Source organism: Sesamum indicum, linkage group LG3 (assembly GCF_000512975.1).
Source record: "Sesamum indicum cultivar Zhongzhi No. 13 linkage group LG3, S_indicum_v1.0, whole genome shotgun sequence".
NCBI classification, from domain to species: Eukaryota; Viridiplantae; Streptophyta; class Magnoliopsida; order Lamiales; family Pedaliaceae; genus Sesamum; species Sesamum indicum.
The window spans coordinates 2,355,748-2,370,572 of NC_026147.1; the positions used below are offsets into that span (position 1 = coordinate 2,355,748).

Here is a 14,825-nt window from a genome sequence, read left to right on the forward strand (position 1 = left end):
TCAGAAAACATTCTTTTTTCAGCTCGATTAGAATCCACATTCTCAATTGCTACTTCATTTAAGGGAACCATCGTTGATCGGATTAAAGTTTCTATTTCAAATATATCTTCTATTTCACTTGACATACATACGCACTTACACTATGAAAATGTGCACAAATTTATGACCCTGTTGCTCCATAAGCACCCACCACAAAGATGTGATGCAAGTTATCCAACAACCCCAGTGTTGGCAATTCACATTGCATCAGGTTAAAATTCAAATTCCTGAAGGCAATTCGACCGAAAAACAGCCGACTTCTAGGTTTTGGTAACATCAACCTCCATGCTGAAGAAAAGTAAATCCAAAAAAGAAATGGTATTGGTGTACCTTTATCACCAGTTCCAGCTGCTTCATAAACCAGTAACTTTTCTTCCTTCCTTTGTCTCCCTTTTCAGCCATGGCAGGGGATGGACGGGACTAGAACAACAATGGACATTCTTGCATGTAAACAAAGCTGAAATTTCTCGAAGCTCATTCTTCCTCGATAATTTTCTTCAGACAGAAAACATCGTCAAATGTAGTATTTGCGTATTGAGTCATCACAAAACATCTATTTCATTGGTGCCGTGCTGTACCCTCCCACTTATTTCCAAGCACAGGCCACTGCTTAGGCTTTTGTTCAAATTTTTGTCCTTGGCTGATCTTCTGGGACCTGGGTCGATGAATATTGGTTGAACTTTAAGATTTGGGTTTGGTTTAACGCGAATTTCTTCTCTTTCGTCAGGTGGCCGAAGTAAAATTCTGTTCTGCATTTCTTCAGACGCTTCATCTTTGTTCAAAAGCACCTGCAGCCAACAAAGTCTCACTTGAAGGAATAATCTTGTAATGCATACTTCATCTTGGTGCACTCAAATCTAAAATCACCAGTCAGCTGGAGGACAGAGCTGGGAGATTCAGACAACCCCCAACCCACCCAACCAAGAAAAGAAGAAATATAGATTTCAGTGTCAGAGTTCATGAATTTCCAGAATCGCGCCAATGGTAACAGGAAAAGTTAACAAGTTATAAACCTTGCGACCAAGCAGATCAAATGTCATAACTACTTTACTTCGCTTGGCCCGTTCAGCTTCTTCTAACTCCTCTCTTTTCTTTCTCAGAAGTTCTTTTTCCTGCAAGCAGAAGAATTATGGAGAATGTCAAACATATAAATCATATTTTTGTTTTCTTGGTGGAGCATCTGGTAGGCGATAAATATTTTGAGATTAAGGACCTCATTTGATAGCCAGCTATTTCCCTCAATCTCATAGTAGTCACTTTGGTCGTCTATAACTGTTGTACGGGCCGCAGAATTACGATCATATTCAACAAGTCTTTTTGCAAATTCTTCAGCAGCTGCCTCAGCATCCGTTAACAGCATAACACCTTCATCCAGACCAGCATATGTGCTTCCTTCCTTCAGCACAAGGGCACCACAAAAGTTGCAAGGCCCCTCACCTTCCTGCTCACAGACTATCTTCCCACAAGATAAACAGTTGCTCACCAACCTGTGTCGACGGGCTTGGCATGAGCATGGCTTCCCCTTTTGAAATACAATTGATCCTTTTGCAGCCTCAGCAAGAGTAACAACTTTTCCTGATTTTTTCTTCTTGGAGTTACTTTGATTTGTGGTATGCGTACTTTTGGGCTCTGCCTTTTCATTTTTACTTCGATTTTCCTGACTTGAGGAAGGCATAGCCTGTTTTGGTGCTCTTTGTGGTTTCTTAGCTGTGGTGAGTGGACCTTCATCTGAACGTGGTTTAACATAGGCATGCAAATCAGAAGTTGGAGTACCTGTGCTGGTGTTGTAAACATTTACATGACCTCTCCGTTTTAAGTACTCTTCAGTTACACTTTTTCCAGCTTCCTCACCAATGATATTCTGCAGAAATTACCCAAACAAAGAAATAAATAAATAACACACCTCAAAAGATGTGGCCATGAATCACATATTTTCCTGCAGTAACATGAAAAGCAATGAAGTTGTCAAGATGAAAATTTTCTAATATAAGATCCTTGTTTATTTTCTTCCAATATATGTCTCATTTTTGGTAGGAGGAACATTATAAAATCATTTTCCCAACATGAGAAAGAATCAACGTCCATTGGATGCAACAGCTGCAGTTGCCGGAGTGGCGAGTGGGAATACAGGATAATTTCCACAGCTTTCACGTATAAAAATCGTCAATGAAATGGTGCTGATAAGCTTTAAACTCCATGGTGAATAAGAAACTCGTAGTAATGGAAGTTGCAGTACTGAACTTTTATCGGGGATGGGAAGGAGAGAATTTTCGAATCAAAATCTTTAACAACATGACACTGATGTACGTCCTTCTGATTCTCCTGGAACTCATTCTTTAAAGAGTAAGAAAATAACACTCATGGCAACTTGAGTAGCTGCACAAAATGATTCTGGGGATAACTCATTTTCTGCTTTTCCTTCTATGTTATGAAATGGAAAAATAAAAAGTAATGGATCACCACATTTACAATTTTGTAAAGCCATTTAAAACCTAGGCTCGACAATTAAGCGTTTATTTGACATTACATGGTTTTACATAATTCATATGATTAACTCATCGCTATTATGCATGAATACAATGATAACATATTCATGTTATCACAACTTACGAGCATAAAACATAATATGAATAATTGAATATAAACAAATATATGCTTAACTAGTTCGATAATGCATCATTTCTTTCATAGAATGAAATATCAAAAGAATATATCTTCATTTGGTAAATATAAAACCATTCCAACAATAAGAAATTATAGATTCTGACAAGTACTCCGCCTTTAGTCACCTTTCTAAAGAACATGTTAACATATATCCTCGGCATGCTTTCAATTGTTTGAACCATCTCTAAAAATCCTTAGTTTACTAAAACCACCAAATAGCAATGCAATTGAATGTAAAAGCTTCACAAACAAACAAAAACACAACAAGATTTGACTTCTAACACTGATTTAATAATAAACAACCATGCACTCTGGTGAAGAATACAAGTTAGCATCTGTATGTTTTCATCTTTGGAATAGAGCTGCATGACATACTGCATCCATGAATACTGCTACAAATTTAGAGATTTTGCATGACAACATTCTTATGTCTATCAAGCACAATCAAATTCCATAAGCATTTAGATGCCCTAATCACACAAGTTACAAGCAAAATAACCAAAACATGGGGGAAAAAATAACATAGCAATTTGAGCATATACCCACAGAAATTAAATGGAAGACAAAGTCCAAAACCCAGATAAAAATTAACACCAAAATTGAATGAAAAATATGCATACATCGAGGTATTCTTTCGCATCTAGTGGAGGCGCCATCTCGCAGTAGGAAACGAGGCCTGATATGATTTCCCCATCCAATCCGATCCCCGTCTCCACCTTCTTGCAGAGTTCCGTCAACGCCTTCTCCAACCATTCTCCCGATGGTTCCACCCCCATATCTCTCTCTCTCTCTCTCTCAAATCAAGAAGCTTTTTCACACTTTGTCTGCGTATGAAATGTGTATACTGTATTTGTATCTAAATTATAGAGTTGGGGGTTAGTGTACTCCGAGCCTACGCCTGCTCATGGGCCGGATCCTCTTGCTTAGATCCGGATAAATATAGATTGTAATTAAAAATTTAATTACTATGCATCCATAACATTCGGACATGGACACGGACATTGCGATACGAACATGACAATATAAAAAAGTATTAAAAAATTAAGACATGACACGATATGAACAACGGTATATAATATATATTTTTATTATATATATTTTCAATTTCTCATATAATTAAAATGTTCCAATATGAATACTATTAAAATAAAATTCAAAATAAGCATATTTTGCATCTAAATTTTTAACTAAATGCGGCTTAATTATATACAATAATCAGTTTATTTTAAAACTTACGATATTAAACAATTTTAATATTCAAATTAGTTAAATCATCAAACAATCTATCTGATTTTTAATAATTTCATCCCAAATAGTTTGAAAAGAGTGAACAATTTTTTTTTCTTTTTTATTAAACTTTTTTTTTTAAAAACAGTTCAAAAATTTTTGAAATTAAAAAAAAAAAGAAAATCCTAAACGTGTAGGACACGCCAGCAAGCGTGTCTACGGTGTGTCCGACGCTGTGTCTTTCTTTTCTTTTTTTCATATGTTTGGGCATGCAAATTTGTGTTCGAGCCGTATTCATATCTAACACTGTATCGAGTAATTTTTCAGAGTGTTGGTAGATTATAACTATGCACACATATTATTTGTCCACAAATTCATACTTAATATACATTTTTAAGGGAAACTAATTGGAAATAGTTTAAAGTTCATTTTGCAAGTTGTGATCCAATTATAGATTAGTTTTTAAATCTAAAAACATGAGAATTAATTTAAATTTTGCAAATAAATAAAAGTATTTAAAATGCAGCTCAACATTAAATATTAAACCTATGTGCATATGATTTTCAGATAGAAAATAAGTATTCAAACTAATTATTATAAGTGAAAATAATTTTTGAAAATTTATAGTTTCTCCCCTCAAGAATTTGAGATATTATGAATTATGTAAAATATAATATTACTCCTATTTAAATTTTAAATAGGGATAATTACATAATTTACATATCCCCAAGCTATGGAGAAGAGATGGATAAATGAACATCTAAAAACCACTGCTAGTTCAGCATTATGTGTAGTCTCCTGATCTATTACATAAAATAGTTCTTACAGACTGAAATGTGCAACCAACTACTCCTGCAAGGTATTCTTTCTCCCTCCTCGTGTTTGTTTGTCGCCTGCACAGTTCATGATGATGTTAGAAACTAAAGTGGAAAAAATCTTAAATAATGAAATGTAATAAACATTATGAAATATGAATAATTAGGAAAAAAAATATTATATTAATACAAAATATTATCCAATTATAATTTTTTTTAGAAGAACCTAATATAAACCCTCCTCATCAGTGACGTCCATATCATCCTCTTTTGGGGTAGGGTCTGTCAGAGGCTGTGCTTAGGCACTAGTAGAGGCGGGCGGCTGTGACGGTCCCCCAGTCGAGGAACTAGCCTGCATGACTTCATCATGGCCATCAGGTTCTTTTCTCCAACTACAGTTTCCTTGTATGGAACTTCAGAAATTCATCCAGTCTTAGCTGAAATCTACATTCATTTACTCTTAATTGTAACCTTGTGATGTGCAGGCAGTTGCTGATTCTTTAGTAATTTGGACATTGACAAGACCACCTGCATTAGAAAAGATGAGAAGCTATGGGTATAGAATAAATGCACAACAGTGTGCATGCAACACATAAGATCGTTTAGTTTTTGTTAATGCAGAATAGAATCAGTTAAGGGAGAAAAGGAACAGATAAGTTACAAGAAATTGAAAATGGAATGAACATGCATGCATAAGCATTATCCCTTTCAAATCACAAAAAGATGAACCTTAAGTTTTCAAGAATATATCTTGTTAGCATCTTTAAATACCATTAGTCTTTCATGTGTTTGCAGCTAGCTATCATGAGAACCATTCAATTACAATGGGAAGTTAATGATACAAGTCAATAGCTGCTCCAAATCTCCAAAATCAATGATTGAAGCTACCTAACATACTCACACAGAGCAATGAGAGGATATCCTCACCTGATGCAAACTCGCTATGTTGACTGCAAATTACTGAACGTGGCATCATGTCCGGTCATTAACTCCTTGGGCTTGTGGAATTTCTGTGGATTGAATTGAGGAAAATTGGCTCTTGTCAAAGTTATTAGTTATGCCGTTCTGGGGTTGTCGCTGTTTACAGCAGCTCAATTTCACTCCTTCTCAATAGCCATCTAAAACAGAAACGGTAACTGGAAACAAGAAGCCATCTTTCACATTGCTTTAGGCCCATGAAGGTAAGTGAGAGTGTCGAACTGAGTCATTTCTATATACAAGGTTGCGCATTTGCCTATACAGTACTTCCCATGTGAGACTTGCAGTTCTTTACTTTGTAATCTTACTTTAGGTGATTGGATGGAGAAAAGATAATTTCGATCAACACTTATATTTCATATGAAACTCCACCAGGTTTCCTTCTTTCTTACTCCTGCTTCATTGAACCTCTAATTTTCAGAACATGTTCCCACTCTCCTGCTTCAGACTAGATATTTGAAACTGATACATACGCTCCAGCACCAGAAGGCTGCAATTCCTCAATCTTCTCAGCAGCTAGTTTTCCAAGCTCATGATTACCATACACTTTGCAAGCAGCAAGTCAGTTTCACACTAAAGTATTAGGTTCGATAGGCATGTTGACAATAAACCTCTGAGCCTCTTCTAGTCTTCTTGCACAGCCAAGAAGATCCACCATACAGGTGTAATGCTTGTAACCAGGCTCAATTCCATAGTCTCTGATCATCGAATTTAGATGAAAATACCCTTATTCAACCAAACCAGTGTGACTATAGGCAGATAGACCAACAAAAGTAACATCATCAGGCTCTACTCCTGATTTCTTCATAAGGTCAAACAATTGTAAGGCCTCCAATCCTTTTCCATGATGCGCATAACTAGTGATCATCATTTTCCAATCATGATATTTAATCTGCTGAAACACCTCTCTGCAATCACCAATACTTCCACATTTTGAATACATCATGAAAAGTGAACTTCCTATGGAAGCTTCTGATCTATACCCTTTTTAATGATATATGTGTGCAATAGGGTACCAAAGCCTGGTGTACTTAAAATTGAAAAAGGCCCAAGAACTGACGAGATTGTGAAGGCATCAACTGTAATACCAGACGGAAGCATCGCGTGTAAAAGCTGAAGAGCCTCCTCAATGTACCCCCTTTGGGCAAATCCTGAAATTAGAGAGGACCAAGAAACCTGATCGTTGAAAGACATCGCATGAAAAACTATCTTAGCTGAATTTGAGATTACCGCATTTTGAGTACATATTCACAAGTGCATCATCTATGATGGTATGCTCGACAAACCCACATCGAAGAGCAAATTCATGAATTTCTCTACCTAGCTTCAAGGAATGAAGAGCAGAACATAAGTTTAGAATAGTAGCTAGAATTTTTTCGTCAGGAACTGAATTCTCAAATTCCATCTCTCTAAACATTTGAACAGCCTTATCTGCACACCCGTGTTCTGCAAGACCGGCAATCATAAAGACTCTTCCAAGTCCCCACATTTTGAATACATCGTGAAAATCGAACTGCCAACAGAAACTTCAGACACCATACCCACTTTCAGAGCATATCCTTGTACCTTCTCCCTAGAATTAAACTGTCGATTAGGCTTAAGATACTGGAAACAATACGGTTATGTCTATAATAACTTCTTTTAGCATTCTTTGATACAAAATGATTGCTTTTCCATAATTTTGCACTATGAACATATGCAGAAATCAGATTATCCCAGACACCTACTTGCTTCAGGTCCTGAGCCTATGCAAATTGCTATTTCAGATAAGTCAATGGCACATACTTATGAGTATGTGTTTATTAAGGATGCTTTCACTACTGGGTCCAAATAGAGCCCAATCTTCAAAATCCAAGAATGGACCTGTAGTGTTCTTTAAACACAGAAGGATTTGCACAGGCTGAAAGCATACTTGAGACTATGAAGGTGTTTATCTCCTCTCCTGTCTTACGCATGTCCTTAAGGACCCCAAGAGCAGAAGCTGAATCACCCTTCTAAACAAAACCAGAGATGACAGCAGTCCAAGAGACAACATTGCGCACTGGCATTAGCCTAAATTGCTTAATAGCATCACACATAGCCCTAGATTTGGCATACAAATCAACAATAGCAGTTTCCACAAAAACATCTGTTCCAGCACCACCTTTGATCACCGTTCCTTGAATACTTTTACCACAAGCAGGCAGAACACTGCCATAAGTAAACTCATCCATACCCACTCCCATATTATGCATTCGACAATAAACCCGCCAGGCAGTATCGAAAAGGAAGTTATTATTACACCCCAAAATCATCAAATTCCACGTTACTACAATCCGTAATGGAATTTCCTCGAACAACTTAAATGCATAATCCATGCACCACACTCTGAGTAAGCATCAAGAGAATTGTTTGCAGCGTAAACGTCGAGTATATTATGCCGCATCTCAGTAGAACGACATGCACTACTTTGCTTTCTATGAATGTCAATCCTCTCAAATTTGCGGGGTTGTTGACTAAGTGAAGTGCTTCGAGCTTGCCCTGATTTTCACCATATTCAACTGCCGGGCCTTCTAGCAATGCAGCGGGGAGGACATGAATTTGTGGCATACATACACTAATTTCTGGTGCTTTAAGGTGCGGATTATGAGGCAATCATTTGGATTTTCGACAGAAAAAGATATTTTGGGAGGCAAAAATTTGAAATTCAGGTTCTATTACGACTTCAACGGCTAAAATTCAACAACTTTGTAAATTTACAAAGCGTACCAAAGTCAAGATGGCCGAGCGGTCTAAGGCGCCAGTTTCAGGTACTGGTCCGAAAGGGCGTGGGTTCAAATCCCACTCTTGACAAATTCTGTTATTTTACTTTTATTTTTTTTTTCCAATTAGTTTGAAAATCAATAAACTAAGGTCCAAAGTATAAAAGAATTTTGCTTTATTTGATACAAAAAACACAACGAGAGTGTTTGCGAGAGTTTTAAAAGAGCGCTTTTCTACTTCTGGCTCTCTAAAAAAATACTTTTGAAGTGTTTGGGATGCTAACTTATGCTTATAAAACGACTAAGAAAAACGCTATTAGGTGCTAACTTTTGCTTATGAAAAGGTTAAGAAAAATACTTTTAGGCCAAAAGCTAGAAACATATTGGGAGGTGTATCTAGCTACTTTCTTTTTTTTTTTAAATAAATTTAATTTTGTTTGACTATTTTACCCTTATTATAATAATTTGAGTTCAATTTTATCGTTTTTAATTTATTTTTAAAACTGTATTGATGCATGCAAAATAGTAGGGGTCCAACGGATTTGGACTAGCATAAATGTATTTATGTGGAGCATTATTGAGCAAACAATCGTGCAGGTATGACGCTGGGAACTTTGCGATTGTCCACATATCTTAATCCCGAATGTCAAACATTCTTTAAGTAAGGACCCCTTTCGCAAGTCCGATGGAAGTGGTTTATCCATAAGCTATGAAAAAAGGAGCTAAATTCTACAAAATATCTAATTGATCTATGGGCAGAATTTGTTAGTGTAGTAAGTAAGACACGACACTTAATACCATCAGTATACCTGTGCAACAAGGCTGCATTTTCGAACTTATGGATATGTTCAGCTAGATCAGAGTATTGTCATAAGCAGGTAGGTGTTAAGGCGCCCGAAAATGAGTAAGGAGCTCTTCTGCCATGATGTCCTCACTGAAGGGATTGTCGCCCTCAACAGGCCTAATCTCCTTTGTCACCTAGTGGCGAAGTTCCACCACCTCTTTCCTTAGTGACTACGAACTACCAGGGGGCGGACGTCCAGCAACCTCCTTGCCTGCAAATTCAATGGGAGTGGGATGATCCTGCTGGAGCACAATTGGAATCTGCTCGTCCATACCTTGACTTCCTGGTATTCCTCCTCTTTTCGGTTGGGAAGAGGGTCCTGCTCTGCTAGCTTGGGGACCACAAAAAGTCAAATTGATGGTCTCTATGATGAATTAACGTAGCTGCTCGCAGAAGAGTGGATTCATAGAAATAGGTCCAGCTGTTGGGTCAAGAGTTGGTGCTGGAGCGTCAGCTCCTGAGGTCGGATCTGGAACAGAAGCATTATCAACTCCCAAAGTGGGATCTGTAGGACAACAGGTCCCACTGCAGTAAGGAGGGAATAGTAATTTCTCACATCAAAATCCAAGTGTTTGCACAGACGGCACCAACGATGCGTACCAAAAATTTGGTCACATCATAAGGGTCAAAGGATAATCTATGAAATTCTAAGATTATCGGGGACTGACCCTGCAAAACAAAGGTTATCATTCTAATGCTAATTCAGTAATGGATTACAGAAGAAATAAAAAGAGAATTTGATCAAAAGTGAGAATAATGGTGAAATATGATATAAGAGTGATAACTATTCGTATGGAGTAAAAATTTAGGCTTAGAATAGCTAAAAGAACCAAGAGAAAATAATGAGGGTAAGTGAGAGTTTGAGTATGAAGAATAATGTTATCGAATGACTGCACAAGACCTCTATTTATAGGCTTATACAGAGCATGATATGGAGGTGATTGTGAAGTGCCGTTTGTAGTTGCAAAGCCATTTGAATTGGCTATCACCCAGAACAAACCGACGGAGATTTGAACTAGATTTGATTTAGATACACGAGCTGGGATGAACCATGCCACGTCTGCCTAAAAATCCAGGAGTTGGTTATTTGTAAATTTCCCAGCTCATTTGCCTCCGACTTACTTACAACCACCTAGAGATATTTTAAGGTAATGTGTTTAAATTTGTTGGAAAGTTGTATGGCGTATCCACCTAGCTGTATGATAATGTATCCAGTTGGTATAGGCCTATTTATTGGGTCTGTCAGTTCAGTGAAGTAGGATGTAGGACCATGGACTTTTCCTTCTTATTGATGAGCCTTGCCCTCCTACTGATTGGGGCCAGCTGCGTTCTCAGTCTGCTGGGTTGGTGTGCCTATTTTTGTGGGCTTTGCCTCTCTACTAGTGGGCTTGATCCGTCAAGTTTAGGGGCATCATCGATATGATGCAAATTTTTTATCTTTTTAGTAATTTTGATTTTGGACGACAATAGTAGTTAAGTTTTGACAAAATTGACTTATCTTTATCATTATAAAAAAAATAAAAGTTAATTGAAGTGTCCTAACAGATAATCATTATATGATTCTCTCCATAATATGGTTAGATTTTTTTTTTTTTTTTTTGGGTAAACACTCTTAATTGTACAAAAAGAAAATTATTATATCATCAACAAATATATATATTTTATATATCTATTCTATATTTTTTCTTATTATCTATGTATAATATTTTTTTAAATAGCCAGTAATTATATCAGTTATAGTTTCTTATATATACCAAATTTTATTTATCATATATTATTCTACATAAAATATTATCCCTATATGATAATAAATTATAACTAATAAACAATTTGGATAAGTGTATACAAAATTTATTTTTATTTATTTAAAGGATTATCACAAAGATAAAGGGGTAATTGAAAGTTTTTTTAGTTTGAGGGGTAATGACGAAGGTGGTATACTTTAGAGGTGTAAAATGTATTTTAATTCAATTTTAATTTTCTATGGATTAGTCATTGTTACATTATAAAATTTAATTTATTTATAATTTTTAGTTTTATTAACCTTTCTAAAATATTCCTGTGTCTCTTTAAGTTTTATTTTGCCATGTAAGAAAATTTTAATTTAGATAAATATTTTTATCCAAAAGATTTACAAATTTGTTCAGATAAATTGGTTAGGAATACGATCTAAAACTCATACTTATTTCCATCTCGTTTAATATTTTTATTTTATTTTTTATTGTTATCATATTACATTTGAATTTATTTATAATTTTATTTTATTAACTTTTATAAACCACAATTATCTGGTGTCTCTTTGAATTTTATTTTACTATGTAAGAAAACATTTTTATTTTTATTTAACGTAGATACAATCTAAAATTCATTTTAATATTAAATAACACTCTTATATTTTTATACTTGCTAATTATTTTATTTTTAAATTTTGAATTATTTATCAAATACTCATTTATTTTAAACTTTGAATTATTTGAATTTTTTATCGACTTAATTATCAAATTTTTATTGATTTAGCATAATTCGAGTGCTAAATATCGAATCCAAGTATAAAAACATTCAGTAATTATCAAAATCGAACCGATTAATTCGATTCAATCTTTAGTATAATATAATTGCGTACTGAAACTTTTATTTACTAAAATTACTAAACTTTTATTATAGACTTCAGACTTGCTCGACTGATTTTCCTTTTTTTTTTTTTTTTAATAATAATCAGTTACAATAACAATACATAAATTTCAATTATCAATTCTCAATATATATCAATTAACGATATCATATATACACTACAACAAAAATTGATTATTTCGCTAAATCATAAATTTCTATGACTTAAAATTTATAGTAAATCAACAGTATTTATCAGGATTAGACAAAATCGACCATGGTTTATCAATATTTGCTATAGTTTTACCTATGGCTGAATATTTGCCACGGTTTCTAGCTGTAGCAAATGTTTTGGCCTCACTTACAGAAACAACGGCTAATAGTTGTTGTAGACTAGTAGCGGCTAATTAGTTAGTATATGCCATGATTTTTTATTTTTAACAATGGTAATTAACCGTTGTAAAAAGTTATATTTCTTCCAGAGATGCATAATTAATCAACAACTACTATTAAAATGAACTAATACCCAACAGATTGATGGACTCGAATCACAAACTCTTGGATACAGGGTCTCAATTTCATCAATTAAGCTAGATCTGTCTGCTCGGGCTTGCTCAACTTCTATTAAATCAATTAAACAAAAGAGAAAAAAGCAAACAACCCCTTGTGATATTGAATATGAGTAAATTATCTCCTATGAAAAAAATAATAGCAATATACCTCTTTATATTTTTAAAAATTGCAGCAATTTATTCCTTTGTGTTTTTCAAAATAAAGTAAATTATTTTATTTTAAAAATTATAGAAAAATAAATCACTATTAATTTTTTATTAAAAAATTATTTATTTATTTACAATGTCATATAGAGATAAATTGGACAACACCCTTAAACAAAATGACGCTTTTCCACTAGTTTCCCGAAGATAATCCTTTGCACATGTCCGAGGCTGTAATATTTTGACTCAGACATTGCTTGCACATTGCACATGATTATTTAAATATGACTGAAGTAACTCAGTCGGCTAATGTCGAAACTTCTTATCTATTATGTTAAATAAAGTGGACGTGTTAGGTAAGATATGATTACACACTAGATGTTCAGAACGTTAATGTGACATGTAATCTATCAGGACCACGTTTAGGGGAGATTTGGCTGAAATGGTTGAAATTCGGCTTGAGACACATTATTAGAATTAGAGACGATCTTGATTTGATCGTTATTATATGTGAGATAATTGATGTTCAAAAGATAACAGTTAGTAAATATGTTTTAAAATCAGGTACAATTTGGAACGGTTTTGAGTACGCACCTAAGCAATTATGCGAAAAACCGTTCATAACTATGAGGTTTATTTAAGACGGAATGTGTTACAATGACCATTCCAAAAGCCAGTATAGTTGGAATGATTTTGTTGTTTTATCAATATTGTATTATTACGACCGTTCCGAATAAAGTACAAAGGCTATAATTCAACGGACAAAAAATCGTTCCTAAGTCCGGTCCAATGACCATTGCAAATTGTAAAATAACGGCTACTTTTAGAGCTAAATATGTGGTCTAGTACCCATTCCAAAGCCCATTTCAATTTGTTCTATATATATTCCTCCCTTTTTTATTTAATCTCACTATCTTCTTCCATTCTTCTTATTTTCTCCATATTTCCTCAATCTTTCTCGAATTTTTTTGATCTCTCACTATCCCACTAATATTTTTATACTCTTGTTCGTCAATCTCTCTCAAATTTCATTCATATTTGAAGTTATTTTAATTAGGTAACAACTTTAACTATTTATTTGTCAATTGATTATATTTATTATAATTTTGTCAATTAAATTTAATGTTATAGTATTACATATATATGTATTTGTGTGTGTGTAAGACTCATCATGTTAAGACAGTTGAAGAGATGGATGTATGAGAAGAACCTTCCGAGTAGGGCAGGTCTTACTCCAGAGTTTGAGGATGGTGTTGCTACATTTATAAAATAGGCCAAGTCTCAACATGCATATATGGACGGTGAGAAAATTAAGTTTTCTTATTTAAAGTGCAAAAATGAAGTTTTCAAAATCCCGAACGAGGTAAACTTTTACTTGTATATGAAATATTTTATGTCGGAGTATTATAATTGGATTTCTCGTAGCGAAGAGAGGGTGTAGGAATATTTTGAGGCCGTCACCGCGGCCCCTTTGCAGGAGGAGGAAACTCCCATTTCTCATGACGAGGAGGGTACTAGTGCGCATTAAGGTGATGCGGCGCATGGTTCGTGATGCTGTCGGGCCGGCTTTTTGGTCTTATAATTTATAACCAGGATGGTGTGCCTCATGATGGTACGAGGTTGTGTCCTACTGATGCTGAGCCTAGTTCATATTACGATGGAGGCCCCTATGATTATGTGTTTGGGCTGGCATCTCAGTTTCACAATGTATTGCATGCTGCCGAGCAGCCATTGGGGAACAGTTGCACCTAATCTCAGTTGATACCTGTTACTAAGTTGGTGAATATCAAGGCCGAGGGCCATATTTCTCAACATATATATGATCAAATATTCCAGTGGGTTGTACTGACCCGCGACAGTGCGAAGAACGAGACATTCACAATGCGCGCTATGTTGATGTGGACCGTGAATGACCTACTCACTTATGAGATGACGTCTAGATGAATTTTCACTAGTGTTATGGTGTGACCATTTTGTATTGAAGACACGTACATTCTATTTGTAGAACGGTAGGAAGGCATACTACTTTGACTAGCACAAGCAATTCCTCCCCCCGGACCATCCGTACCGTAGGAACAAAAAATCACTCACTAAGAATCGAGCAGAAAGGAAGGTTGCGCTGCCAGGATTGTTGGGAGAACATATCCGCAATTGGGTTGAAGAATTTAGTCTTGCAGTTGAAGTACCGTTG

The 14,825-nt window shown here is 35.2% G+C and overlaps 1 protein-coding gene, 1 non-coding gene and 1 pseudogene across 2 annotated transcripts; 1 reads left to right on the forward strand and 2 right to left on the reverse strand.

Moving 5' to 3' along the window:
* LOC105157039 (activating signal cointegrator 1) lies at positions 1-3,545 on the reverse strand. The gene is made up of 4 exons (XM_011073336.2): positions 3,324-3,545; positions 1,253-1,900; positions 1,053-1,151; positions 1-827 (listed from the first exon to the last, which is right to left on the reverse strand). Exons 1-4 carry the CDS (start codon positions 3,477-3,479, stop codon positions 582-584), a joined length of 1,149 nt encoding a protein of 382 aa, XP_011071638.1. The 5' UTR covers positions 3,480-3,545; the 3' UTR covers positions 1-581.
* On the reverse strand, positions 4,662-8,411 carry LOC105157089 (annotated as a pseudogene).
* TRNAL-CAG lies at positions 8,476-8,555 on the forward strand. Its single transcript has one exon. It is a non-coding gene; the product is annotated as a tRNA-Leu (tRNA).

What these genes read in the sequence shown, in the direction of transcription:
- LOC105157039 (XM_011073336.2), bottom strand. Translation starts at nt 3,479, where the DNA reads ATGGGGGTGGAACCATCGGGAGAATGGTTGGAGAAGGCGTTGACGGAA. An exon ending in ATGCGAAAGAATACCTCGAT is followed by an intron (nt 1,901 to 3,323) that starts GTATGCATATTT and finishes TAATTTCTGCAG; the next exon opens with AATATCATTGGTGAGGAAGC. An exon ending in ATAGCTGGCTATCAAATGAG is followed by an intron (nt 1,152 to 1,252) that starts GTCCTTAATCTC and finishes TTCTGCTTGCAG; the next exon opens with GAAAAAGAACTTCTGAGAAA.